The 26,810-nt window shown below is 38.2% G+C and overlaps 1 protein-coding gene across 5 annotated transcripts in view; it reads left to right on the top strand.

The window, feature by feature from the left end:
* msi2.S (musashi RNA binding protein 2 S homeolog) overlaps positions 1 to 26,810 on the top strand; it is a 435,916-nt gene that overhangs the window by 388,548 nt on the left and 20,558 nt on the right. For 4 of the 5 annotated variants that reach the window (XM_041583047.1, XM_041583046.1, XM_041583049.1 and 1 more), the window contains 1 exon segment: positions 6,145 to 6,210. The exons of the other annotated variant lie outside the window; for it this stretch is intronic. In XM_041583047.1, the coding sequence (XP_041438981.1) occupies positions 6,145 to 6,210 (66 nt within the window). 5 annotated transcript variants of the gene reach the window in all.

Below are 26,810 nucleotides of genomic sequence, written 5' to 3'. Positions count from 1 at the left end.
TGCCATGTAGTAATTATCTGTATTAATCACTAATCAGCCTATATTGTGACATTTATAGTCTAGGGGGCAAATTTACTAAAGGGCGAAGTGCCTAATGCGGGCGAAAATTCGCTAGCAGAGGAGATAGATTCTGGCGGTACTTCGCTCCCTAACCCCTGATGAATTTGCGCTCTGGCAAATGGACGTAACTACAAAAATTCTATAAGATGCGGATTTTACTGAACATTACCTCTTGCGCCAGACTTGCCTTCACCACCTCAGACCAGGCGCAGTGCAATAGAGTAGATAGGAGTTCCTAAAAAAATTGTTGAAAAATGTTCTAAGTCCCAAAAAACGATAGCGTCTTTTTCTTTTTTCAAGGTGATAGGCTGCAAAAGAGCATACATTTTTTTGGGATAACCCGCTTCCCCACTACATTTCCTAACATATGGCACATAAACTGTACACTGGGCTCATGTGTAGGGCAATATAACAACTTTATTTTATTTTATTAAAGTTTCCAGGGCTTGTGTAGTGTTTAACTTTAACTTCCCACCGTATGCAAATTAGGCAATGCTATCGCAACTTCGCTTCGATTGGCGCAGTAATGCTAGCGCAACTTCGCCGGCGTTCGCCACCCTGGATGCAACTTTGAATTAGCGTTGCCCTGGCGAATCTACGCCTGGCAAACTGTCGCGTTGTGTGCGAAGCCGTCGCTGGCGAATTTTCGGAGGTTAGTGAATTTGCCCCTAGGTGTACTGTATATTGAGTCAGTCCCTAAGCTCAGTAAGTGACAGCAGCACGGACCATGTGCAGTGAATCAGCAGAAAAGTCTACTTCTTTAGTTAGGATTTAGTTCTCAATAAAAATTAATACGATAAAGTGAGTTGCTTAGGATACTAACCCTGTCTTTTTTTTCATTCCTTTCATTGTACTGTCAGCATTCATACAATAAATGCTCTTTTTTCACATATACACCATGCTGCTCTATCCATTGTCAGAGACTAGGGGAAGCTTAGCAAGTTCATAACAAAAATGATATAGTGGTGAGATGTGATCCAGAATGAATCCTCTTATGTTTGTCCCTCATTAAATCTTTGAGTATAAACTCATAAATACAACAGATGGTTATTTGCTGCATTAACATAGCTCATTAATTCCAGCTACTCCCTAGCTACCAGTAGGGAGTGGAACTGCGTTCAAGTCAGCCTGATTCATCCTGGCACTTGCTTTTGAACATCTAAGCCGAAAATGACCAAACACAACAAGAGGACTGAGAGTTTAATCCCTTATATAACCAATACATCCTAATGTTCGGCTTATTTGGTCATCGGCATAAAAATGCAGATTTATTCTAGAGGCCTCTATTTTCCCCACTTCTCTTTTATTTATTTTGCTTATTATAGATTAATTAGCTCTTTTGCTAGGGGTTAACTATAAACTCATATATGTACTGTAGATTTTTGTAACAGAAATGAAACAGCACAACTATGTTATGGCTAGGTGAAATCAGCAAATTGTTAATATGGTGCCAACACAAATCAGGTATATGACCCATTATCCAAAAAACTGTTATAAAGAGAACTCTGCATTATATTCCCATATACCCCATTATAATCAAATAATTAGAGTTTTTCAAAATTATTTTTACTTGACAGTAGCTTGTAATTGATCCCAACTAAGATATTTTTAATCCTGGTCTGCAGAATAATCTTCAGTGGGGTACAAAATTTTTATTGGGTTTAATCAATCTGTAAATCATTTTTTTAGTAAACATAAAGTATGGAAATACCCCTTATCTGGAAAGACCCAGGTCCTGAGCATTCTGGATAAAAGGTCCCGTACCTGTACTTTGTTTCACCAGACCTGCTGTTAGAAATACAACTGGGGTATGGTTGTGCCAGAAATGTATTATGTTGGTAACTTTTTCCATGGATTTTACATGTAAAGAATTTATCTCTAAAGATCACATTAACCCTAATTGTTGTATTAAAATTATGGGTTTATAGTTTAGATTATGATCTAAAGCACATGTGGCCTTTAAGAAAAAAGTGTTCAAAACCTTTGAGAATGCCTTTATTGACTTAAATATGTTTTTTTTTCCATTAACAGCACTTTTACCCCATTTAAATGCAAGTATGTTTTCCTTCATTGACTTTACAATAGTTTTAGTGGTGGTAGTTGTTCTGTGTAGTTTCTGCTAGGCTAGTATCAATACAATTAGAAAATTCTCTTTTTGTTTTTGTTTCTACTCTTTTGTCAATTTTTAGTTTGGTTCCTATCTTTCCATATGTAGTTTGCATGCAGATTATTGATATAATACCTGAAATTGCATATACTATTCATGATACACATGACCTTAACCTGAATTGCATGGGCCAGAGTATATGCTAATATATCTAATACTACATAGCTATTACATGGATTATTATACATTTAAATGGAAAGAAATGTCAACCAATAGTGTTGTGATCCTTGTCTCGAAGGTAGGGATGCAACAAAGCCTGCACTTTTTGCAGTATTTGGGGCAGCCTGAACAAACCATATCCAAATGATTAATGCCAAGTAAAATTGTTTTTAGATTATTTGAATTTGGTTCAGTATTGAGCAAAATCATTTGTATAAGATTCAGTATTTGGCACAATTCAAGTAATGCATTTGGTGCGTGCTTTTAAGCTGCTGCTTTTTCCATAGCAACTGTAGAAGTCTTAAATATATACACAATTCTTTGTAGCTTAAATAAGAATGCTTCAGTAGAGCATACAAATACAGCACATTACCTCTCCTAAATTCAAATATGCACACATACCTTCATACAACATATATAACGAAGGGAATATAAATAGAAAACAAAAGTTTATTTTCCCTGTTCACAATTAGAAGAGAACTGTACATACCACTGTTGATGGTTGAACACAAAAGGGAAGCCTTGCTATGCATCTGTGAATCAATTGACTTCTACCAATGAGAATATTAATCTTTGCTGAGTCAAAGACAAACAAATGAAGACAAATAGATACTGTAAGATGCACTGGGAGATTTCTCCATTCTCTTACCTTCCAGTGCATCTCTCCCCGGCTTCTGGGGCACAGGCGCACGCTTCCAGCAACGTCACGTCAAGTGACGCTCGGGTTGGTTCGTTTGCAGTCGTCATGATGCCCACATTTGGATTACGAATTTTGGGCACCAATTCTCCTTTAAAAAGGTCTTCCTCTATTTTAACAGTGCCCAAGCTGGCTTCTGTTTACAGACCCTGCTGAAACATTATTTACTGTTGGAATTTCCTGGTCTTTGACTTCTGCCTGTTTTGACTTTGATTCTTGCCGCCTGCCTTGACCCTTTTGCCTGTTTTGTGACTATGCCTTGCCTAATCCTTGCCGGCACAACCTTACGGACTTATTACTATCAAACGCACCAATTCCTTGTTGGTTCCACAGCAGAAAGCCCAGGGCCCCAAAAGGGCATAGGTGAACATCGTAATCCACAGGGTTTCCCTTGTGCGTTTGAGCATACCAGTTGTCTTCAAGGTTCCTGATTGACAAGTACGTTGCAGATACATTCTGATCCTGTACTGTAATTCAGACTTACTGCTCTAAGTGATGTTTTCTTAGTGTCCTCTATGGGAGTAATTCTACAAAACCAAACAACTAGTCTCTGAAACGCACAATGGGATCGCGCAGTATCTAATTCAATGGAAATGCAACTGTTATTTTCTCATGCATAATATAGGTCAATAACACCTCAATGTGTGAATTTCAGACAGTTTCCAAAATGTTTAATCCAAACCAAGGCTACTCTTTTTTTCTTGAATTATCTCTTTGTGCTGGTGCTGTTTCACTAAAAATTATGTATGGCAATTTTGGGGTTTGTTTTCTTTTTTTTTTAAATTCTTTTCCTGCAACAAAGAAACAGAATAAGAAATGAAGCCAGCCACTGCTTATTTTCCAGCAGTTCCATTCACCTAGATTAGTGTTCAAGGAATGACATTCTCTGCAGCTGCTTCCATTTATTCAGGATGTGGAACGACTCCAGATTCTAGCTACTGTTTGTCTTATTTATACATTTTTGTTTCACTCTTCCAAATTAGTGTCCTTCACCTGGAAACAGCGAAATGTAAAATAGTTTGTTACATATTTCCTCCTACATTTCCCCTTAACAAAATAATTGTCATTTTGTATTTCTTTATACCTCTATACCTGAAAATGTTCATGACTTATAATTCAAGTTAACTTAACCCCAAACCCCCTTATTCTTGACCCCTAGAAAAGCATTTCTGGTGTAATTACCAAAAATTTGGCTCCTAAAGTTACCAGGAGAGGCTTTTCTCACCTTGACAAAATACAAAATAAAGAGGGCATACTGACATAACAAATTATTTTTTATATACTCTATATTAAGGACATATAAGCATATTATTGCGGGTGCAAACAAACATGCCACTTTTCTTAGGTCAGTTATGACCACAACAGAAGAAAATACAAATTCTAAAATAGCCCAGTGCACACCTTTATAAGTTTATCACACCATGGTGTATGCAAAAGCAAAAAATGCTTAAAACATACATAAAGCAATATATATATATATATATATATTACAGACAATAGCAGTGTCGGACTGGGATGCCAGGGGCCCACCAGAAAACCTTAGGCTGAGGGCCCACTTTCCAAACTGTTATACCTCCTCTCTTAACTCAACCTCTTTATTCTCCTAGTCTCTTTTCTCTACATACAATACTATATTGTTCCATTATTACATTCCCATAAAGAAATAGGTAATGAACATGAAATAAGCCAAATGTTTATAAGCAAGAGGCCCACTGACACCTGGGCCCACCGGGAGTTTTTCTGGTATCCTGGTGGGCCAGTCCGACACTGGACAATAGCATATACATACCACCAGTGTTCAAAGTGCAAATTAGCAAATATGTTAAAATGTTAAAGCAGACACGTTGTGCAAAAGGTGAGAAACCACAACGTTTTGGATAAACCCCTTTTCCCTTGAAAATGAAGATTTGATGGTGTTGTACGTAAGAGCAAGTTGCTATTGCAAATATATGTATTGTTTTTTAATGTAAGTTTTTGTACAGTAATTTAGGAAAATGTCTGTGGGAAAAAAATGTTAGGAACCATTATGAAAACATCAAAAATATGTATTATTATAATGAACGCGAAAGGTTGTCCCTTTCCTATTCTAATTCTAAGGATAATTAGTGTTCTGTGGCACACACCATTTCCTTTAAGCAGTTATCACAAATGCAGACGTCTCTGGTTGATACCCATATAATGCACATGTCATGTGCCATGGGGCAACCATGTTCCCTTTCACTAATGGCGATGGTAGTGATCATAAAACACAATCTCTTGATTGTTAGACTTTTCTGCAACCACATTTCTGATAAATGGAACAGGTTGGCCCAAATAAATTAGGCTAGGGTTTATAAAATTACCTGGCACTGACCTTTAAATCTGACAAAATAATAGAATCCTCGTTCAAGACAGAGCAGAGAGTTAGGCTGCCAATTTAACAATGATTTCCTGGATTTTTTTAAAGGAGAAGGAAAACTACTAAAGCAGTTTATTGCCAGTAGATTAGCGACAATATTCCAACGCTATATTTATTCTATAGAATGCTTTACCATACTTGAGTAACAGATCTAGAAGTTCTCTGTTTGTTTAGGATAGCATCTGACATATTAGCTTACTGTGACCTAACTTCCTGCCTGAGTCTCTCCCTGCTCACACTGCTCTCAACTCTGGGCTCAGATTACAGCAGGGAAGGAAAGAAGGGAGTAGAGAGGAGCAAACTGAGCATGCTCATGCCATAGTCCTGGAGGTTTAAGCAGAGAGAAGGAAGTCTGATACAGAAGCCCATGTGTACAAATAGAAGGAAAGAGTTGCAATGTTTTTTTTTGACAGTGGACTCAGAGCAGCTTTACCTTGGTGTATTTACATAGACCTTTCAGATAAAACTTACTTCGTTTTAACCTTTCTTTGTCCTTTAGTCGTTCATTGAATTGTATGTACAGCCATTTTTACTCCTGTAGCCATCTAAAACTTACCATTTTAAAGGCTGTGATAGGTTACAAAATGCAAATGCCTGGGAGGGTGTAATCAAAGCCGAGAGCCTACACTATTCTATAGTATTTTTGTTTCTCTTTCTGGACAGGTTTTCCTGCAGCAACAACTTATGGACCAGTAACGGCAGCAGCTGTGGCAGCAGCTAGAGGATCAGGTAGGAGGGGTTGGGAAGCATTTGGGTGACATAGGGATATAGGGAAATCTTGTGGCAGCTATAGTAAAGGTAGCTACAGCTTCTGTGAAGTAGTCTTTTAGTAGTGTAATTCTTATTACATTTAAATGTTCTCGGGAAATCTCCAGTCTGTTAAAATGTAACTTGAGCAAAGTTAAAATCTCCAGAATGCCTGATAACCTTTGTTTTATCATTATACCAATAGCATCATTACTGCTTACTGTGCTAGCCAGCAACTCTGTCGCTTTACCTTGTAAAATCTCCCCCGTGTAATGAAGACATCAATAGATATTTCACTTTTGAAATTTTGCCGATGCTTAAATAGCTTTTCCAGTAATCAAGACAAATGTGTCTCATTTTCTATCTCTCCTTTATATTGTTCATTTCCGTGTCAGTTCTCAGTCCTTTAATAAATGCAATTATTGTGTTTGCATGTAAGCTGTGCAACGAACTTGGCTCGTCTCACTTTTGAAACCCCAAAGTAGGTAGGACCTCTCATTGTGGATGCTTTAATTCGTCCATAGATGATAAGCCCTTGAAAGTCGATTCATAATTGTCCTGAAACACTGGCATTTTTTGCTAACCAGATTTACTAATTACTTTGGCAGAAGATTGTTTTTTAATATATATAATATAGGTTTGTTCTTGCAAACACAGAACAGCCTGCAATTAAAGTTTTTAGTAGAACAATATGTAAATGACAGAAGAACATTACTATAGCCAATGACATGGACTGTTGAAATTAGTTCTTTAAGAAGACTTGTCTGTAGTTAATTAGTTTTGTGCTCATGGGACCTTTTATTTAGGGATGCACCAAATCCAGGATTTGGTTCGGAATTCACTCTTTTTTTAAAGGAGAAGTAAAGCCTAACTAAAGAAGTAGCTAGAAATGTTGTACATTATGTTTTGAGCTTCTGCACCAGCCCAAGGCAACCACAGCCCTTTAGCAGTAAAGATCTGTCTCCAAAGATGCCCCATCTTCTTTTCTGCTGATTCACTGCACATGCTCTGTGCTACTGTCACTTACTGAGCTCACAATATACAGTACACATAGAATAGAAATGTCACAATATAAGGCTGATAAGTAATTAATACAGATAATTACTACATGGTAACACAGAAACCAGTGCAATTAGCATTAGAATTTAATAATCAGCCTTGTAGCATCATCTTATATTACAGACCAACCTCATTTTCTGCTTGATAATTTGTGACAACCCCTAAGCTTAGCTTCTCAACAGCTGCTCAGAGCCCACTGAGCATGTGAGTGTCACAGACACTTTCCAAGATGGTGACCCCCTGTGACAAGTTTGAAGTCCTGGATCATTGCTGCTATTGAGATGCTGAAACTTTAGTCTGGTGCAATAAGTTCAGTAAATAAAATATGGCATCGTTAGCTATATTCATTTTTAGCTCTCCTTTAATTTCATTTGGTTTGAGACGAATCCTAATTGTTTAAGTGAACCCATAAAATCATGGGACTTTACAGTTCTGGACGATTAAGCATGACAAGGTTTCATTTACAGATGATGCTTTTTTGCTCTTTTCCTCTCAAAATTCTTAAAATATTTATCAAGATTGAAATATATTGTGGACGAGGATTCAGTATACAGAAAAAAGTCTGGATTGAGTGGATCCCTAGTTTAATTAAGGTGACAGGCTTGAGAATAATGTTTTAAGGACACCTGTTGGCAAAAAACATTTTCCGCAACCAAAGGTACGGGCTAATAGGGCCTGCACTACAGTTGGGGGGAGCAGTAGTTTTTTTTTTTAAATTGCCACCCGCTCCAGGAGGGACCTCCCGGTACTAGTGGCCATGTTGGGGCACCTGCATGCACATAATGAGCAAATGTTGTGACATGCTCATGTGCGTGACATCAAAAGCTCATTATGCACTTTCCTGGTGCGAGTGTCCTAGCACTGGCGGGGGGGAAATGTAAATAATAAAAAACTACTGTTATCGCCAACCGGAATGGGGGCCCTATTAGCCTGCACCTTTGGTTGGGGAATTAAATTTTAGCCAACAGGTGCCCGTTAAGCATAAAAAAATATGTTATTGCATAAGCCCCTCAGTGTTCTTATTCTATAAGAAGGCATCACTTGCAATATTTTACAAGAAATTTGTTCCATGCAAACTGGCACTGCTTGCAGGCTACAAAGGACTCTAGTTTAGCTCACCTTTGGGATGTGGGGGTTTATGCACAAATCAGCATTTATTAACTAGTTTGCACTCTTTCTAGTTGCTTTTTACATTATAAGGTAAAATGTAGGAGAAAGCCAATTGTGTTGGTATGTGATAGTGCTAGTTTGTGCATAATCCTCTTGATATTTGCCTGAACTTCTTTGTTGTTGGTTACTTACCTTCATGGTGTCACATTCAGCTAAACAGTCACCAGTTGAATAATGCTCCACGACTGTCACTCAGCCAGGACTAAAAAAGAATGTGCACGGTGCACCGTTGTGTTATCTGCACTTAGTGATCATGTAAAATTGCTGTTGCCACATTTTTTCTTATTATTTTCTTGTTTTATTTCTCTCTCCTTGAAGTGACAAAAATGTCCATATTTGACGCCAGCCCTTGGGGTTTGGCAGGTACAAAGAGCAGCAGGGTGTTTCAATGCACATCAAATGAGTAATTCCTTTATCTTTCTAGCCTTCCTGTTACTTCACAATAGTCATTATCACAAGCATAAAAAAGGAAAGCTATCATATTTCTATTTCCTGTTCACCCAAATGAACAAGCCTTTACCCAAAATATGCACCTCTCTGTAAAACAAGATGCCCTCTGCCAAACTCTAGATGTAGCACATGCTTCCAAATCTTGCTGTACATTCTGACTCCCTTATGCCGCACTTTGTACTTGCTGGCCTGTGTATCTAAATAATACTGAGCCTACTAAGCTTGATTGTGAGTGTGAGCAGTTACGTTTTGTTGTGTTTTGTTCTTTCTTGCTTGGTTGAGGCTGCTGTGAGAGTGAGTGTTTCTGAGGCAGTGTGTCCAGTCTCTCTTACACTCGGACCTGCTCACCTCCTCTCAGATTCTTCTAAACGCTTTCAGCAGGAAGGTTTTTGCACACTATTCATTAACCCTCTCTCCGTGTCCAGCTTCCTGTTAGTGCCAGCTGGTTGCATGTTTTGCTTGTTTCAAACAAAACAGCTCTATGAATGGTGCATATTGACTTATTGGGCAACATACTTATATTTTATTTTCTGTTCATTCCCTTTTTTTCCTCGGTTTGTCTTTAGACTGAATGTAGCTCTTGGACTGCACTCGGTGCATGCTTTGTAGAAGAAGAAAACTGTAGATCTAGGAAATGCATTGCTTAGTTGGTGTTCCAGGCAACAAAGACTTGATATAATGTTGTTACAAAGAAGTATTGAACCGCAGAGTGTTAGTTAGACATACAAAGTACATTTGTCAGCGATGTAGCAGGACAAATGAAGTATAATTGCAACATATTCATCAACTTGCCAATAACTCTGATTTTAGCCCTCTGTGCAATGACTAAAACATGAACGCTGGTAATATTTCATTGCTGGTGGGCTCATTTTTCAAAGCCAGATCATGCAGTAGTTTGGTTTATATTCCTATAACTAACCTTAACTAAACCCTAACAAGCTATTAACATTGACATTAGTAGGTTTTTTTTCTGTTGGCTGGTATTTTTGCTGTTTTTTTTTTAATTTCTTATCAAACAATAAAATGGGGGATTGATTTGTGCGGTTCTTTTCTTGGCTACATAATTTATCTGTCCTAATAAATCACAAAAAAATGCTGCAATTTGTAATTTGTATGGATCTCAATGCAACCAAAATTGGTGGTATCCACTGTTTGGGTTATGTTTTTTTTATACCATGTTCCTTTCTGTGTAAATAAATGGCTGCACATCCAGAATCTTAAATTGTAAGGGACCCTTAGTCCAATGGGATCTGTCCATGAGCAAAATAATGGAGATGTTTTGCTGAAGAAGGATTTTTAGGGCTAATTTACTGATTTGTAATTAAACCAGCCGTAAGGGAATACTTCAATTTCATGTTTTCATCTCAGGGGAGACGCAAAGGGAGGAAAGTACATTTCATAAACGTTATAAAATTATATTTTCAAGGCAAAGGATCTGTTTTGCCATATCAGTGTTTTTCCAAATAATAAATTCTCCTCGTTTTTTTTTGTTAAGAAAGTTATATCCTGAAAAACAAATGTGTGTCCTGGGCTTCAAGAGGCATCAGTGCCACAACTTTGTATCACTGTCTCATTAATTGCCTATGGTTGGGGCCTATATTGTGTGTCCACCTCTGTGAACACATAGGGGCAAATTTACTAAAGCGCAAAGCGACTAACGCTAGAGCAAATTCACCAGCGTGACGTCATTTCGTTACTTCACAGATTTACTAACGGGTGCTTGCGTAAATTCGCTAGCGAAGTGGACCTACTCTAGCGCTACTTCACTTACGCCAGGCGAAGTTGCGCTATAGCGAAGGGACGTAACTACGCTAATTCACTAACTTGCGCATTTTACTGAATGTTACCTTGCGCCAGGTCAGACCAGGGGAAGTTCAATACAATAGATGGGAGTCTGTCCAAAAATAAAATGAAATGAAATTTTTTCTAAGTCCCAAAAAACGCTGGCGTCTTTTACCTTTTTAAGGGTGATAGTATGAAAAATAGCGTAAATTTTTTTGGGGGGGGTACCCTCCTTCCCCCCTACATTTCCTAACATAGGTGTAGGGCAATAGAACACGTTTATTTTATTTTTTAAAAAGGTTTCCTGGGCTTGTGTAGTGTAATGTAGTTGCTGCAGCATATACGTCCATTATATTTTAACTTTGGGCCTTATGCAAATTAAGCATCACTAGTGTAACTTTGCTTTGCCTGATGAAGTAACGGTAGTGCAACTTCGCTACCGTTTGCCTCCCTGAGCGCAACTTCGCATTTTAGTGAATTTGCGTAACGCTGGCGAAACTACGCCTGGCGAAGTGCATCAAAGCTGTCGCTGGCGCAACTTCGGATCTTAGTGAATTTGCCCCATACTGTCTTCTATGTTATCCTTCATTACCTATATTTAAAAAGTAGCATTTTAATAATTTCTCCTATAAATGAACAATATGGATCCATCACTGTTCATTTAAATCAGTGAAACAGAAATTCTACATTATCATTAGGAAAAACAATGCAGTTTTTACATGAGTTTTCAAAATAATGAAACCTTTTACATCTGTTTTACACAATTTTTTTTACTCTCAAATATCATTTTGATGTACAGGTATGGGACCTGTTATCCAGAATGCTGGGGATCTGGGGTTTTCCAGATAACGGATCTTTCCGTAATTTGGATCTTCATACCTTAAGTCTAGAAAATAATCTTAACATTAAATTAACCCAAAAAGCTGGTTTTGCTTCCAATAAGGATTAATTATATCTTATTTGGGAGCAAGTACAAGGTACTGTGTTATCATTGCAGAGAAAAAGGAAATTTTGTTTAAAAATTTGGATTATTTCATTATAATGGAGTCTATGGGGCAGATTTACTAACCGGCGAAAATTCGCCAGCGCCCACTTTGCTCCCAGCGCAACACTTCGCCAGGTGAAAATTCGCTCAGACTACGCTAATTCACTAGAATGCAGAGTTTTGTCTTGGGCACTGAACGCTGGCGACTTTTTGCTAGCGTTACTTTGGCAATGCGAGCATTTGATAATGAAGATGCGCTAGCGTTCATTTCTGCCTAGCGAAACTTCGATAGGGATCTTTGTTCAGGTCAGTTTGCATAGGGCGGAAAATTTAAAGTTGTATGGATGTCTTTATGTTAAATGGTGTAAATACAGTAATTACAAATTACACATTTTAAAACACATGTTCGGGGAACCTTAATAAAGACAATAGAGTTATTCTAATGCCCTACACATGTGCCCACTGTAAAATTAATGCTCCATATGTTTGCAAATGTATGGGGAAAACGGGTTACCCAAAAAAGTTCAAGCTAGGTCTTTTGCAGGCAATCAGGCTGAAAAAAGGAAAAGACGCCAGCGTTTTTTGGACTTTGATGCATTTTCTGCTCTCAGAATATAATGTAAGTGACAGGAGATTGAGGAAGATCTAGCTACTTTAAAGCATTTTGCCTGGTCTGAGGTGAAAAGGTAACGTTCATTAAATCCGCACTTTAGTGAATTTGCGGAGTAACGTCCATTCATCAGAGCGAATTGTCGCCTGGCGATAGAGTGTGAATGACCGCTATAGCGCCTGTCTCTTTTGCTAGCGAATTGGCGATGTCCCTGCAGGCGGTAACGCTAGCGAATTGACGCTAGCGTTAGCCACTTCTCCCATTCGTAAATCTGCCCCTATGGGGGACAGCCATTTTGTAATTGAGCTTTCTGGATAACGGGTTTGCTAAAAATGAATTTTTTTTACACATTTTTAACAATACCTCTAAATACCTTGCAAATGTTAAAAAAAAACTAAAGCCTGGGATTGTCCAGATGTCCAGAGCAGCTGGCCTTTCAGCTGACTGACTACACACAATCGCTTTTTCATTTACAATACAAGCACACCTTTGCACATAGATCATACAGTATATAATAATTGTAAATTGGGGGCTAGGATTTCCCCCTCTGTAGGAGTGGATTATGAAAATGTACACAGGATGGCCTGTCCGAATAGCATTTAAACTGTAATAGAGTTTATGGAGGTCATAAGCCATATCTGCAGCAAACTATAAGAACAACTTTAAAAGAAAGTTATAAATAAACCTATTTAATAAAGTTATTAAGCCCACTTGAAGAGAATGCGGAGGAATTCATATTTCATTCTCAGTTGCAGTTAAATCAATTATTCGTTTTTATAAAAGGACAGTACTAAGTGCACTTATAACAACTGGACACACTGGCCAGTTTCCTTATTATGGGAGTAGACATGTGAGATTAAGGCATATGGCTTTTGATGAACAATCTACGCTGACTTAACTTATTGGCTGATGGAATGCAATAATATCAAGAGATGCAGAAGGAATTAGTGGCTCTATAACTTTTGAATTACCTGTGTGTTCCAGTGTGGACTATTGGGAAGCACTTATAGAATTGTAAGTCTATCAATCAAAATTGACTCATGAGCCCTCAGCGTACTGAGCAATGCTTGACCCCAATGGGCCACCTTAAAGTTATGAGGCATCTCACAGACTAGAGTCGTGCGCGGGTCCATTTTTTGTGACCCGACCCGTACCCGCAAACCGCATTCTTACCCGATTGGACCCGCTACCCGACCCGCAAGTACCTTATCCGCAACCCGGACCCGCAACCATGCTGACCATCAAGAAACAGGAAGTGCTGTCATTGTAAACCGGATGTGCTGTCATCGGAAGTAGACATGACCAGAAAAAAGGAGTAAATATCGCTATTGAGAAGACCCGCGGCCCGACCCACAAACCCACAGAACCACCGACCCGCATCTATACCCGCACCCAGAACTTCTATCTGCAGGGTACAAGCGGGTACTTGAGCAGCTGCAGAACTCTATAACAGACCATGATGGTAAATTTTAATTACATGTCATAACATGGCTAAACATGCCCAGATTTGGTAAAGCAGTTGGGACAATTTTCACCATACTGTCAGACCAATGTGCTTGTATGGCTAGTAGGGGCTGTTTAGACAGATAATCATGCAATCTTGTTAGATCAAGGGTTTTCCATCCTGGGTTTTTCATTGGTTGGCCTAAAGTATGCAAATATGAGCCTTCCTGCTTCCTGATGATTTTAGCCTTGAGCCTTACACATGAGTTGCCCCTCGTAATTTTTCCATCTATTCAGCCTGCTGGATGATTGGTTGGAGTACTGTACAGGTTGGCCCTGTAAGGACATGTTTAGTCTTACATCACACAAGGGGATCAGTACTACTGAAGTACTTGTAGCTGGCATCAAATACCATGATATGTTTTTTTTGTTAAGCTCCCATAGAACAATGCAACTTGTAGACAGCTTTAGGGCAGTGTCAAACAGCAGATGGATTTTAGGATGCATTTTTTTGTCAAAATCTACTAAGTATGTGCACTGGCAGACTGATTCTATGTCTATCAGTCTATGTCTATCAGTGCATACACAAGTTGTTGCTTATGGGAAAGGATCATCGTTTTCTGGCATAGCTACACCAGCAGAGAAAACGTCTTTTTGATACCTGCCTTGGATAAAATACTATAAGACTCTTTATTATACTGGTAAGATGAGTACAATGTCTATCATCAGTTTTCAGATAATTATCTTGTCTGTCATGGCAAACTGAGTGGAATAGTCACTGACCTAAATATCTCCATTGTACTGGCTTGTAATGCCTGTGCATATTTTCTGTTTAGCAGAGTGAGAGAGACTTTATCAAACCCCAGAGCCTCTCCTTTCTCTTTCTTACTTGTCACAATTATTGGAACCTGTTGGTTACATGCAGCTTTATTTCTATCCATTCAAAGTGACTGTGCACTACAGGTTTTCCATTAAGTTAGCCAGATTCCTTTTCTTGTGCCGTCAGTCAAAACAGAAAACCTGTGGAGCGACTCTTAAGGTCTTTATTTTAATACATCTCAATTGGCATAAATTCTGTGATTAGATACACTTTTGTAATTTTCAAACATTCATTATTCTTTTTAAGTCTAACTGTGTAGGCATTGCAAACAGAACAATCATTGCTGTTTAATACTGAGATATCAAAAACAGCAGAGAACAGTTCTTTAGTGCTTCTTCAAAAGATATGCCTTGTGGGAAAGGATCTATAAGGGATTTTTCTTTCCATGTTGTTTAGCAATTTATTTAATCTAGTGTGTGGGTTAAGTTGTGCATTAGAGAAATAAACAAACAAAACAGAGACACGCCAAGCCATAGAGTCACTACATGGCAGGTTATACAGTATGTTATAAATATATTGAATTCAGGATAGTGCTGGTGGAATAGGGACATCAGATGATAAAGCCTTTGTGGACTATATGTAGTGTATCTTGTGGGGTTAAAATATACATTTTAATTATAATTATATGACCAAAAATATGTCATATACAATGTGATTACTACTTGTTGCAAAAGGTACTTTACCCAACATCAACCTCACTAATGCTATTGTGGTGAAATAGAAGCAAATTCCAACCATCCCAGCATTTAGCCATTTCAACAGAGTAGATAATGTTATAGCAGCAAAGAGATTGGCTTCATATTAATAGCCTTGGTTTCGGCTGTTGGTAAGATGTTGGACAGGCAGATGTCCACATGATCTTAGCCTCAACTGTTTTGATTTCTTTCAAAAGCAACGTTTTTTCCAACTGATTTCAAAGATGGGTCTGCCATTTTTGGGGCATGCTTTCCTAGCGTGCAATTGTAAAATGTGTCTTTTGGCACATGCCCTGTTTATATTTGTACATATATATATATAATACACAAAAGCCATGAATATCCTGTAAATTATATCCTTATAAACGGTGAGTTCTGATGTCATCAGTTATAAACGGTGAGTTCTGATGTCATTTCTGTCACATGACTCATTGAAATTTGTGTATTATAATAAATAAAGTACCCCCAGTTGTAAAATATGAGGATATTAGAAGTTACCTCGGAGTTCCATGACCTGTATAAAAACACTCGGCCTTCGGCCTCGTGTTTTTATATGGTCATGAAACTCCTCGGTAACTTATAATATCCTTATATTTTACAAAAGGGGGTACTTTATTCACTATATATATATATATGCACTTTTAGACAGTTTATGCACAGTTTAAATGGGCAGTTCACCTCAATAATTTTAGTATATTATAGAATGTCCAACTCTAAGCAACTTTTCAATTGGCCTTCGTTATTTCTTTTTTATAGATTTTGAATTGTTTGCCTTCAGACTCTTTCCAACTTTCAAATCAGGGTCACCGACCACATCTAAAAAATAAATGCTCTGTAAGGCTACACATTTATTGTTATTACTCATCTTTCTATTCAGGCCTATCCTATTCATATTCAAATTAATTCATGGTTGCTATGGTCATTTGGACCCTCGCAACCAGATAAATAAAAAGCTAAATAACTCAAAAACCACAAATAATAAAAAACGAAACCAATTGCAAAGTGTCTCAGAATATCACGCTCTACATCATATTAAAAGCTAATTTAAAGGTGAACGACCCCATTACGATCCCCCGTTTACTTCTCAGAGAAGTGAGCCTCAGTAATAGTGCTTTGTTTCTTCTGCCTTTTTACACCAAATAAACCGTATTTGTCTCTTTGGCAGCCAGCTGCTGACTTCTGTTCAGGGATATCAAGACTTTATTTATGCTATGACATTTTGCTTTCTCAATAAACTTCAAACCATTTTCTTTGAAGCAAGTTTCTCAAAGGGGATTGCAGACACCTAGCATGGTGTGCTAGCACTCACCTCCGCCTGCTTCGTGCTCGGTCACTATATAAGGCATATTCTAAATCCTTCTGGGATATAAACGGCCTCAAAGCCCCATAAAAATTTAAGTAGCACTGCTGTATTTATGATCACCTACTGTGCTTTCAGTGTGACCTCAGCTTTAGGTGTTTTACAGAGCATTTGCTTGAACTGCAGAGTAGATAAAATACTTTTGGCTCAATCAATAATTTAGCAATAGGAAGAAATACTGTGCCCTTATTAAATCACCTGGAATGTAATTGGTGTCAGAACCTAATTTGAGGATTAAGGCTCAAACTGAGCTTAAAATAAAATAAATAACAGGTGTTATGCATTGAGTTCTAAACATTTTCCCATTCCAGGTGTTTTTTGTACTTTTCCGATACAATTATTTGAGCCTATGTAGCCACTGCAGGACAGGGAAAAGGAAAAACTACATGTGATGGTTATGGATTAGTGATGACAGAAATTATTCACCAGATTTTACCACGAAAAGACACCCGTAGACTCTAATAGGTGAAAAAACTGTAACATGTCAAAAATAGTTTGTCGCACATAGACTTCAATGTATTTGCTGAATTTTCCACGGTTTTGCAAATTTTCAGGTAAGATTTGACCATCACTATTATGAATATACTCACTTGTACACAAATTGACCAGTCCAAAGCAACACACTTTTATTTTTAAGTTAATGATATACTTATCCAAGGGAATGTATACCATATCATAAGCAGATGTTATTGCCTATATCAGTGAGGTTCCACTGAACATTCATTGTACCTGCTATGAGTGGGGCTGCTGGTATTTCTGGCATTAAAAAATGCCAGAAAAACAAATGTTTATAAATGCCATACATTTTCATATACAGTATTTAGAATATGTGGACAATATACTTGACACTTGGGGACATATTTACTAAGGGTCGAATACTGAGGGTTAATTAACCCTCGATATTCAACCATCAAAGTAAAATCCGACTTCGAATATCGAAGTCAAAGGATTTACCGCATTTAGGAAAAATCCTTCAATCGAACGATTAAATCCTTTGATCAGAAATTGCTTAGAAAGCTTATGGGGAAGGTCCCCATAGGTTAACATTGGTGCTCGGTAAGTTTTAAGTGGCGAAGTAGGTGGTCAAAGTTTTTTTAAAGAGACAGTACTTCGACTATCGAATGGTCGAATAGTCGAACGATTTTTAGTTTGAATCGTTCGATTCGAAGGTCGAAGTACCCAAAAAAAACCTCCAAATTCAACGTTTTTTTTACTTCGAATCCTTCACTCGAGCTTAGTAAATGTGCCCCCAAATGTAGAAAATATTTATATATTAGCCATGTAAACCCTTACCAAAATGTAGCTTATGTATATTTGGACCCTTGCATTTGCAACCAATCTCTAGGTGCATGGTGTTCCTTGATATTGCACATACGCCTCAAACCTACATTGAAAGACACTGTTTGAAGATTGTGACCAAATTGTTAACTAAATAAGTTCAATCAGTAACTTCAACCAGTGTCTTTCAAAGCAAGTAGCTGTAGTTGTGTTCATGTAGAGTTGGGGTGTCTCAAATGTTAGCTTTAAATATTATGCATTTGCAGGACATAGTCACACATTATAGGGGTAATTTATGACTGCAAGCACAGTTGTGATCATGTTATATTGGCCGCAGTCAGTTGCACAAAAAATCCCATTCATCGATAGTACTTTCGTCAACATATGCTTTGTGCCCTGTATTTGTGCTTGGTGCCGCAGCCTACCTCCTCCCACTCTCCTATAAGCTGTAAGATAAATTATTGTTGGACAACCTGATATTAATAAAGCTTAATTTAAGTTTAATTATCAGTAGTTATTTCATATATTGCACTATGCACTTATAATGTGCGGATATGTGGCGATCTTTAAATTAGCCTCTGATTATTTAAATTACCATCGGTACTCCAAATATAAACTTAATTGACCTGGACATAATAACATTCCATTAGTCTTTAGGGGACATATTATAGTTCCACTGGGTGCAATGCAATGACAAAACATATTCATAATCTCATTCGGGAAACAAAAGTCCTGCATTGTTTTCCTTCCTCGCTTTCAAACCCTGCATGAAAAGGCTCCAGCCTGAAATTAGCAGAAATGATAGCTAGTTAATGTATTACAGTGAGAGCCCTTAGCTTTGGTTTCCATGACTCCGGAGATTGGCTCATTTGTTTTGTAGATGAGTAATTACTACACAATTAGAGTTGGCTAAAAATAAAGGAGCCCTTTGTTCCTGGCTATTCATTAATATTAATAAAAGATCTGTCCAGGCTTCATAGTAAACAAGGAAAACGTTTATCCTCTGACTTAAAGGATCTAGATTAGGTTACTTGACAGTGAAAAGGGCTCACTGAAGATTCCTTGTTTTATTTTTACCCTGCCATTCCTCTAGAGGGCAGTAGATTTTGGAAAACAAATGATACCTTTAAGACTACTGTCACAAGCAGTGCTTTTTCCACTTCCATCTGCCCCATGTTTAGCCCAAAACTTCAAATGCACACTTGCAAGGTTTCTAGTGGAAATCCACTTGTGTGAGCACTTCCTTTTTATGCAGTTTCCCTATTAATAACATTGGGATCAAGCTAATTTTTCCCAAGCAGGTGGCAACCCTGCTTACAGGTGGATGCTGTGCATGTCAGTATGTGGGACATTGGCCTAATTTACAAAGAGGGGTATTGCGGTACATTTTCCATGAGCCTTATGATTAGGGTTTGTCTGAAAATATGCACTAGCATTGTTCATAGATTAAAACTATAATATTGTTTTTTAAATGGATTATAAAATTTTATCCAGATTGTTTTCTTTTTCTCTGAACTTACTTTCCCTTTCCCCCTTTAAACAGTTTAATTTAATTAAAGAAAAATAAAGAGCTCTGTATAAACAAACCCTTAGCTCCAGCCTTTGCATGGCTTTGAGATAAGGACTAGCTAATTATATGGAGGGCTTATCTGCGGACTGGAAACTGACAAACAGCATAGATAATTAAAGGAAAACTATACCCCCCAAACAATGTAGGTCTCTATTAAAAGATACTGAGTAAAACAGCCCATGTGTAAATGAACCATTATCATAATAATATACTTTTTTTAGTAGTATGTGCCATTGGGTAATCATAAATAGAAAATTGCCATTTTAAAAAATAAGGGCCGCCCCCTGAGATCGTACGATTCACTGTGCACACATACAAACCACATGTAAGGTCACATGAGCCAATTAACAGACAGAATTCTGCCTTTTGCTTCCTCACTTCTTCCTGTTACAGTTAGTGTTGTAGTATTTCTGGTCAGGTGATCTCTGAGGCAGCACAGATAGAGTCACGAAATGGTGGTTCAAGGCAAGAGATGTAAAAGGGGAATATTTATGTAAATATATATTCCAGTTTGGTAAGATTCTTTAATATGTCATTCAATTTGATATAAACTATCTGTTGCTTAAGTATTCATTTTGGGGGTATAGTTTTCCTTTAAGGTAATAAGCAACTTGTATGTTCATCACTATCCCTGTTTATTAAGGTCATTTGAAAAAAGGGGGTTTACAGCCTTTTTTAAGGTGGCACATGTTGAATAAATTCTAATATTATAATAACACAACTAGTGTAACATTTACAGCTAAAATTTCCCAAACATCATTGACATTTTGCAGATTTCTTCTTCTGCTTTTACTTTCTTTCAATCTCTGCTGGTCTATCTCCTATTCTGTACTCATCTTGGCACAGTTTCTTTATCTTTCCATTCTCAACATTTTAAAAGCATAATAAAAGTTTCCATGTTTCCAAGTGACATGCCATCTTTAGCAGTGTGTAAACTTGTATTAACCTTGTGCCCTGTCCAGGGCCAGATTTCAATCCAAAGTGCCTCTAGGCCACCATGTGCTCCCCCCACACCCCACCACATGCACCCCTGTCCCCCATTGCACTCACAACACCCCCCCCCCCACAAGCACACCTACTGCCTCAACTGTTCCCTGTGGCTGCCAATCGATGGGACTGGTGGGAGATTCAAATTGTATAACTCAGTCCCCAGTTCACATTAGGGGCTTGCCGGCCCAAGATTTTTGCTGCCCTAGGCCTGGGCCTTTGTAGGCTACCCACAAATCTGGCCTGTCCACTGCCATTCTCACTTTTGTTGCTTCTTTTCTTTGTACCATGCTTTCATTTGTGCCACCTTGTGCCTCTACCTCCAATCATTATTTTTACCTCTTGGTGCCATTTGTTCGCCAACAATCTTTTGTTTCCATTTTCCATGTATTGTTCTCAGCCTACTTCTACAGTGGACAGTTTTGGGGGTTGTGCGTCACTACACTACACTACAAATCTTCCCTCTGTCTTTTTCCTAATTTAATGACTGTTTAGCGTGAGGAATAAAAAAATAATAATTTTAATTAGAAAAATGGTTAAAGAGTATGTTCAGCAAAATCGCTTTTCATTGGCGCAATGGTGACCACTTTAATACTGATTACTTTCTTTTGGTAAGGAAGATGGAAGAATATGAGGGTAATTCTTTTAAAGAATAAGCTTAGATATCATTAAAGCTAGCCTTTCACTGATAGATTCCCATAGCAGCTGACCAAATTGTGTAAACAATGCACCCATACACATAAAGGGAATCTGACGATAGCTTCTACTCGGTTGGCTGGTGACCTGCTGCATGCTCTTATCACACCATGTTGTTTTAGAGCAGGGTTCCCCAACCTTTTTTACTCATGAGCCACACTCGAATGTAAAAACTGTTGGGGAGCCACACAAGCAAGAAAAATGTCCTTGGGGACACCAAATGAGGGCTGTGATAGGCTGAATAATTGCCCCATTTGGCCTGCAAGCCTGCAGGAGGCTCTGTTGGAGTAATCCCACATCTTCAAGCCTCCAAAACTTAAATATAAACCAGAAATTTCAAAATGAGCACTTACTATTAGGCCACTGGGAGCAACATCAATTGGAGTCCAGAGCAACATGTTGCTTATGAGCCACTGATTGGGGACTACTGTTTTAGAGGCTAAACGTTTCCATAATAAGCTTGAAATTTTTATCTCAATTCATTTCCAGCATATAATTGCTTTTTGACGTATTAAAAATGATAACTATGTTTTTGCAGAATTTAACACTTGGTTTGCCATAAGAACCACCTTGGTTTGCCACTCTGACACAGCCTTGTTTCATGTTATACACAATGTAGACGGAAGAAAGAATTATTGCTTTAGATGTAAGAATGAATTATTGCTGCTGTTACACGCTCCCTTGGGAAAGTTAAATGTTCATAATATAATTTAAGACTTTCCTCTCTCCAGAATTTCTCCAGCATCTTGGTAGCTGTTTTGCCCAGCTACTCGCATGTCTGGACATATAGCACGTTATTATGCATCAATGCATTTTTTTCACTTCACATGAGGTTTGTCTCATCAGTTTTATTCTGGAATACTCAAAAAGATTTAATACGCTATGAGAGGATGATCAATTTTATATATAAAAAAACAAGATTGTTTGATGCAGGAGGGGAATACCTTGTCTGCATGTTGATTGTGTTGTCTAGATTTGCATTACCCACTCAACCCAGGCAGTTTAGACATGATATGCCACTTGTAATATTACAACAAGAAAGGGGGATGCAAACCAGCCAACGTGCACCCTTCCAAATTGCAGCTAATGGGAGAAATCACAGAAAAGATTCCATGAGGTCGACATTTGTTTGTTGCCGAGGATCTAATTAGAAACACGAGAGGGAGCCGGATGGCTGCTTTGCTTGGGTAATTAGCGACATACACGAAGACCACTTTGAACTTCAAGGACACAAAGCTATTAGCACATACATCAAAAATGGATTAAACCTCTGTGCTTTTATAATGATTAAAGATGAGCCACTCGAGTGGAAATCTTTTTGTAAAAGCTGCAACAAGAGCCCTGTCGTCTGATTGCAGCTTTTCAGAGTGTGACTGTATCCAGGGTGGGTTTGGCCCTCCAACCATCACTTGGAGTGAAACCATTAACTTGTGATATGGGCAATGTGATTAGGCAATTAATATTGAACATTGCTAGGGAAAAAATAGCACTGCTCAACTGATGAGTTTATTTTGGTACAGGCTTACAGAGCAGCCAGAAAATTAGTTAGAGGTGCTTTAAACTAAAGCTGAAATGTTAACTGTTGTGTGACAAATAGAAATAATAAAAATAGAAGAAACCTAGGACTTTACTGAGCCTGTATGTAAAATGCCCTTGCAGAAGATAATGGCAAGTGGTTTTCCTTTCTTACTGTTAATCAGTCAACACTTAAAATTAATTATGAACTCTCTTTTTATTATTGTAGTATTTTTTTTTATAAAACACATTGCAGGAGAAATTGTGATAAAGTAAGGAGCTGTTTGAAGCTATTGTGTGCAATCTTTACGGCTTACTTTTTGTGTTCTAAGACTAGCTATTGCAGTAGAAGGTACTGGTAGACAGTGGATGCTTTAAATTTGTATCATAGAGCACTAGTGTAGACTTGTGGTTTTAGTTATATCCATGTTGGGAGTTGAGAATTGTGACGAAATTTAAATAGGTACATTTTCTGAGACAGCAGCTAGTAGAGAGTAGGCAAGGAAAAGTTAATAGTCCATAAATTAAAGAGGAAGTCTATGTTTTTATGAGAGCTCTTCCAAACCTATATATTTCCAGGTTTTTATGGGTTCAGACCTTTTAGGAGATGTAACGATTCGACACCTCTTTGTCTGTGTTACACTCCACATGTGGTGCTTACCTGATGGCACGGGACAAACTCGAGCCACTCCGTAGTGGTATGAGGAGAGACTGGGTACCTGGTACTTACTAGCGCAGTGCCTCCACCTAGTGGGATCCGGGAATGCACCTACGGGTGGCCCCACTAGCAATACAGTAATAACACACACACAGTATTGGTTAAACTGAATAACGGTTTATCTAAAATATATGGCCAACTAGTACATGCAGCACTCCTAACCGGTGGCAATAGGGCCTCACTAACTAACTGTCTAGCTAACTAACAAGGCAAAGTCCTTTAATGTCCTTTAATATAAACAGTTTGTTTATCTTCAGCGCTCTTTACTGTCCCCTTTACTGTCCCTTTTCACAGGATACTCACACAGATCCTCTATAGAGCTCTCCAGCATACAGTGCAACTACCAGCCCCTTTGGATGCTCAGATAGGAATCTCCTGCTTGTTGTTCCTCCAGTCTGCATTCCTTTCACACTCTCTGTCTTTCCAGGCACAGTATGTGGCTTCCCTGTGCCAGCCCGATCCAAATGAATGCTTTTAGTGCAGTCCTCCGCTCTCTGGGTCCACCATGCGTTCTCTATGCCAGGCTCTCTTCTTTTGCCAGTATCTGTGACTTCCTTTTCCTGCCAGCCACTCACTAGCTGCTGTGTCACTTCCTTCTGCACTGAACAGCTGGTTTCTAGGTAACAGCTTACAGCACACAGACACGGGCTCTGTGCTTCGGCCCTTACAGTGATAAGAGCAAGGAGTTTGCACAAATTCCCTACAGAGATGTTTCATCAAGTTTTGAAAAGTCTTGTTTAGTAGCATTCTTCCAATACACAAATCTAGTCAGTGTGTTAACACTGAATGGCAAGGTTCCCTTAATATCTTAATTTACAGTACATTTCCTGTAATTATGGGATTTTATGGAGAACCCTCAGCATTTTTGACTGGAGAATATGCTGTGAATAGGCCACAACGTCAGAATAGGGAACATACTCTCATTTGGGTAAGGGCATAGGAACTATACTGGGTATTTTTGTGACTAATTTATTTATTACAACCATATAACTGTTATTTTTCTGTGAATCAGTCATTGTGGCTATACGCTGACGCTCACTCATTGTTCAGCCTCTACAGTTGTGTTCATGGCCTGCAGCCAGACATGCAGGGATGTAGTGCAGTGTGCAAGGCATCTGTAGTGAATCATGCTGATGCTAAGCAAGGCTTGCACGATCATTTGATGCTTAATTTACCAAATAGACCAAAGCTCACATTACTTATACAGATTAAATGAGCCATCTCAAGAAAGATGAATGACTTCTATTTCTTTCTGAAGTAGGGCAGACTAAATTACCTTTATGGTGTATATCCATGCGGTGATCTTTTTAATAACTTTTTTGTTGACTACAACTCTGCCATGAGAATCAGGATCACCACTGATGGCCTTTGCTTGCTGCTTGCTTGGCATGATTACATTATGATTGTCAGAGCAAGACTGCCTGTCCATCTGGTTGACTAATCATTAGCATTGTCAAAAGTCTGCATTACAGCTGTATTCCAGAAGTCTAGTTCAGAAAATGTATTTTTCTAGTGAAATTATGGCTGTTAAGCAAAAAACACTATATTCTTAACACTTTAAATTGCATTTCTCGATTTACTGTACTGTAGAGTACCATTATGTCCTAAAGTTTACTCATATTTCTGCCCAAGAAAGGAAGCAAACATTGCAGCCAAGCTCACAAGTGCTGCAGAACACAATAGAAACCTGCAGCATGATCCCTTCAAACATCATAATGAGAAACCTTTTAAATACCCAGCATGTATCACAGCTACTTGTATCACACATACCTGAATGCATACTCTGAGCTGTTTTCATGCTTTAGGACTTATTGATACAACAGAATATTTCAGTTGATTTGATTCTAGACCACTAGTATCTAGTTTGCAACCTTCCAATTGTGACAAACCACAACTTACAACCTTCAGCTGGTATGCCAGCAGTTGCACAAAAAGAAAAACCATTTCATAATGAAACACTGCCATTTTAAGTACTAAAGCCCATCCCTCATGCTCATTTGGGCTCCCTGTGCCCTCACACAAAACAAGGGTACATATACAGTATATGTTGGGTTCCATCAGCCAATGAATGGACAGAGCTGTATGTTTCACTTCCATACTTCTTCTTGTTACACAGTAATTACAACCTGCAGTTTTTCCTGGCACTCAAAATGGTTGCAAGTAAAAAATGATGTAAAAAGGGACATTTATAGATATGCAAATACAAATTTGCTAAGATTTTTTTTACTTAATAGGATAAACTGTAAATTGTCTGTTGCTTTTGTTTTCTTTCAGAACATCATTCTCTTTTAACAGGAAATTGTCTTTTGTTTTCTGGTCTAGCTAAATTTAAATACATCTGTGATTTTCTGTGGGTTTGTTGGAAGTGCTAGTTGAATTTCAGTTTCATGCAGAACTGACAAATCTTCTGGTACAAGTAGATTGGATGTGTCTGTTTAAACCAAAAAAACCCCTAAAAGATGTAACAAAATAAGGTTGATCAACAGAAATGACGTATTTCTGCAGAGAAACACACAAACCAAATGTAGCAAGAAGACAAAAATCCTATTGATTTCAGTTGGGATTTTTCTTGCAATTTAGGTGAGAGGAAATTGCAGGCAGAAGTAAATTGAAATATATACAAAGACAGTAAGTTAGTTTTACTGAAAGATTTAATTTTTCTTCCTGCTGTCCACGCCTTTTGTTCCCAGCATGTGCAGCCTTCTCCACCGGAGATAGCATCTTTCGATATTTAATTAGAAAAAGTAAGTACGTTATAGATGGAAGTAAAGGAAAAAAATGCAGTGTGCATATTTGTACTGAGGATTGGCTCCTTAAGGAGAACGTTTATTCTGGTGTTGGCTGAGCAAGATGTGTTGTCTTTTGGAGGTGCTTAGCTTTTGTCTTCTCTGGGGTGGGAAGCTGCAAGCTGCAACTTGTCTAGTGCTTTAAGCCAATGCATAATGGTTGGTAACAGTAGTAGGAATATACTGTAAGGGTTTAGAACAAATGTTATAGCAGTGTCTGACAGCCAGGCAGTTCAAACAGTAAATAATTCTTTCTCTTTGTTCTTGAACGAAGGAAACCATGGTAGAACATGCTTTGCTGGGCAAAATATAACTTGTATCCTGATGTATATTCACATTCTTTATGAAAAAAAAGTAAAGTGAAAACCTTTTTCTCCATTAATAGTTTCATTACTAAAAAAACGGAGCCCGCCACCTGCCCATTATATTTGTGAAAGCACACATGGCATTGACCGGCAGTTTCCATTAAGGACAAACTGTACAGCCTAGTTCAGGTGCATCTGCACTTATGTCAAACTAGCAGGGCTATAGTATTCAGGCTGAGTAAAGGGATGCCTTTTTGAATAATGGAACCACATCAACAATTATTTGTTTGGTA

This window comes from Xenopus laevis, chromosome 2S, assembly GCF_017654675.1.
Source record: "Xenopus laevis strain J_2021 chromosome 2S, Xenopus_laevis_v10.1, whole genome shotgun sequence".
NCBI classification, from domain to species: Eukaryota; Metazoa; Chordata; class Amphibia; order Anura; family Pipidae; genus Xenopus; species Xenopus laevis.
This window is presented reverse-complemented; position numbering and strand designations above follow the sequence as displayed.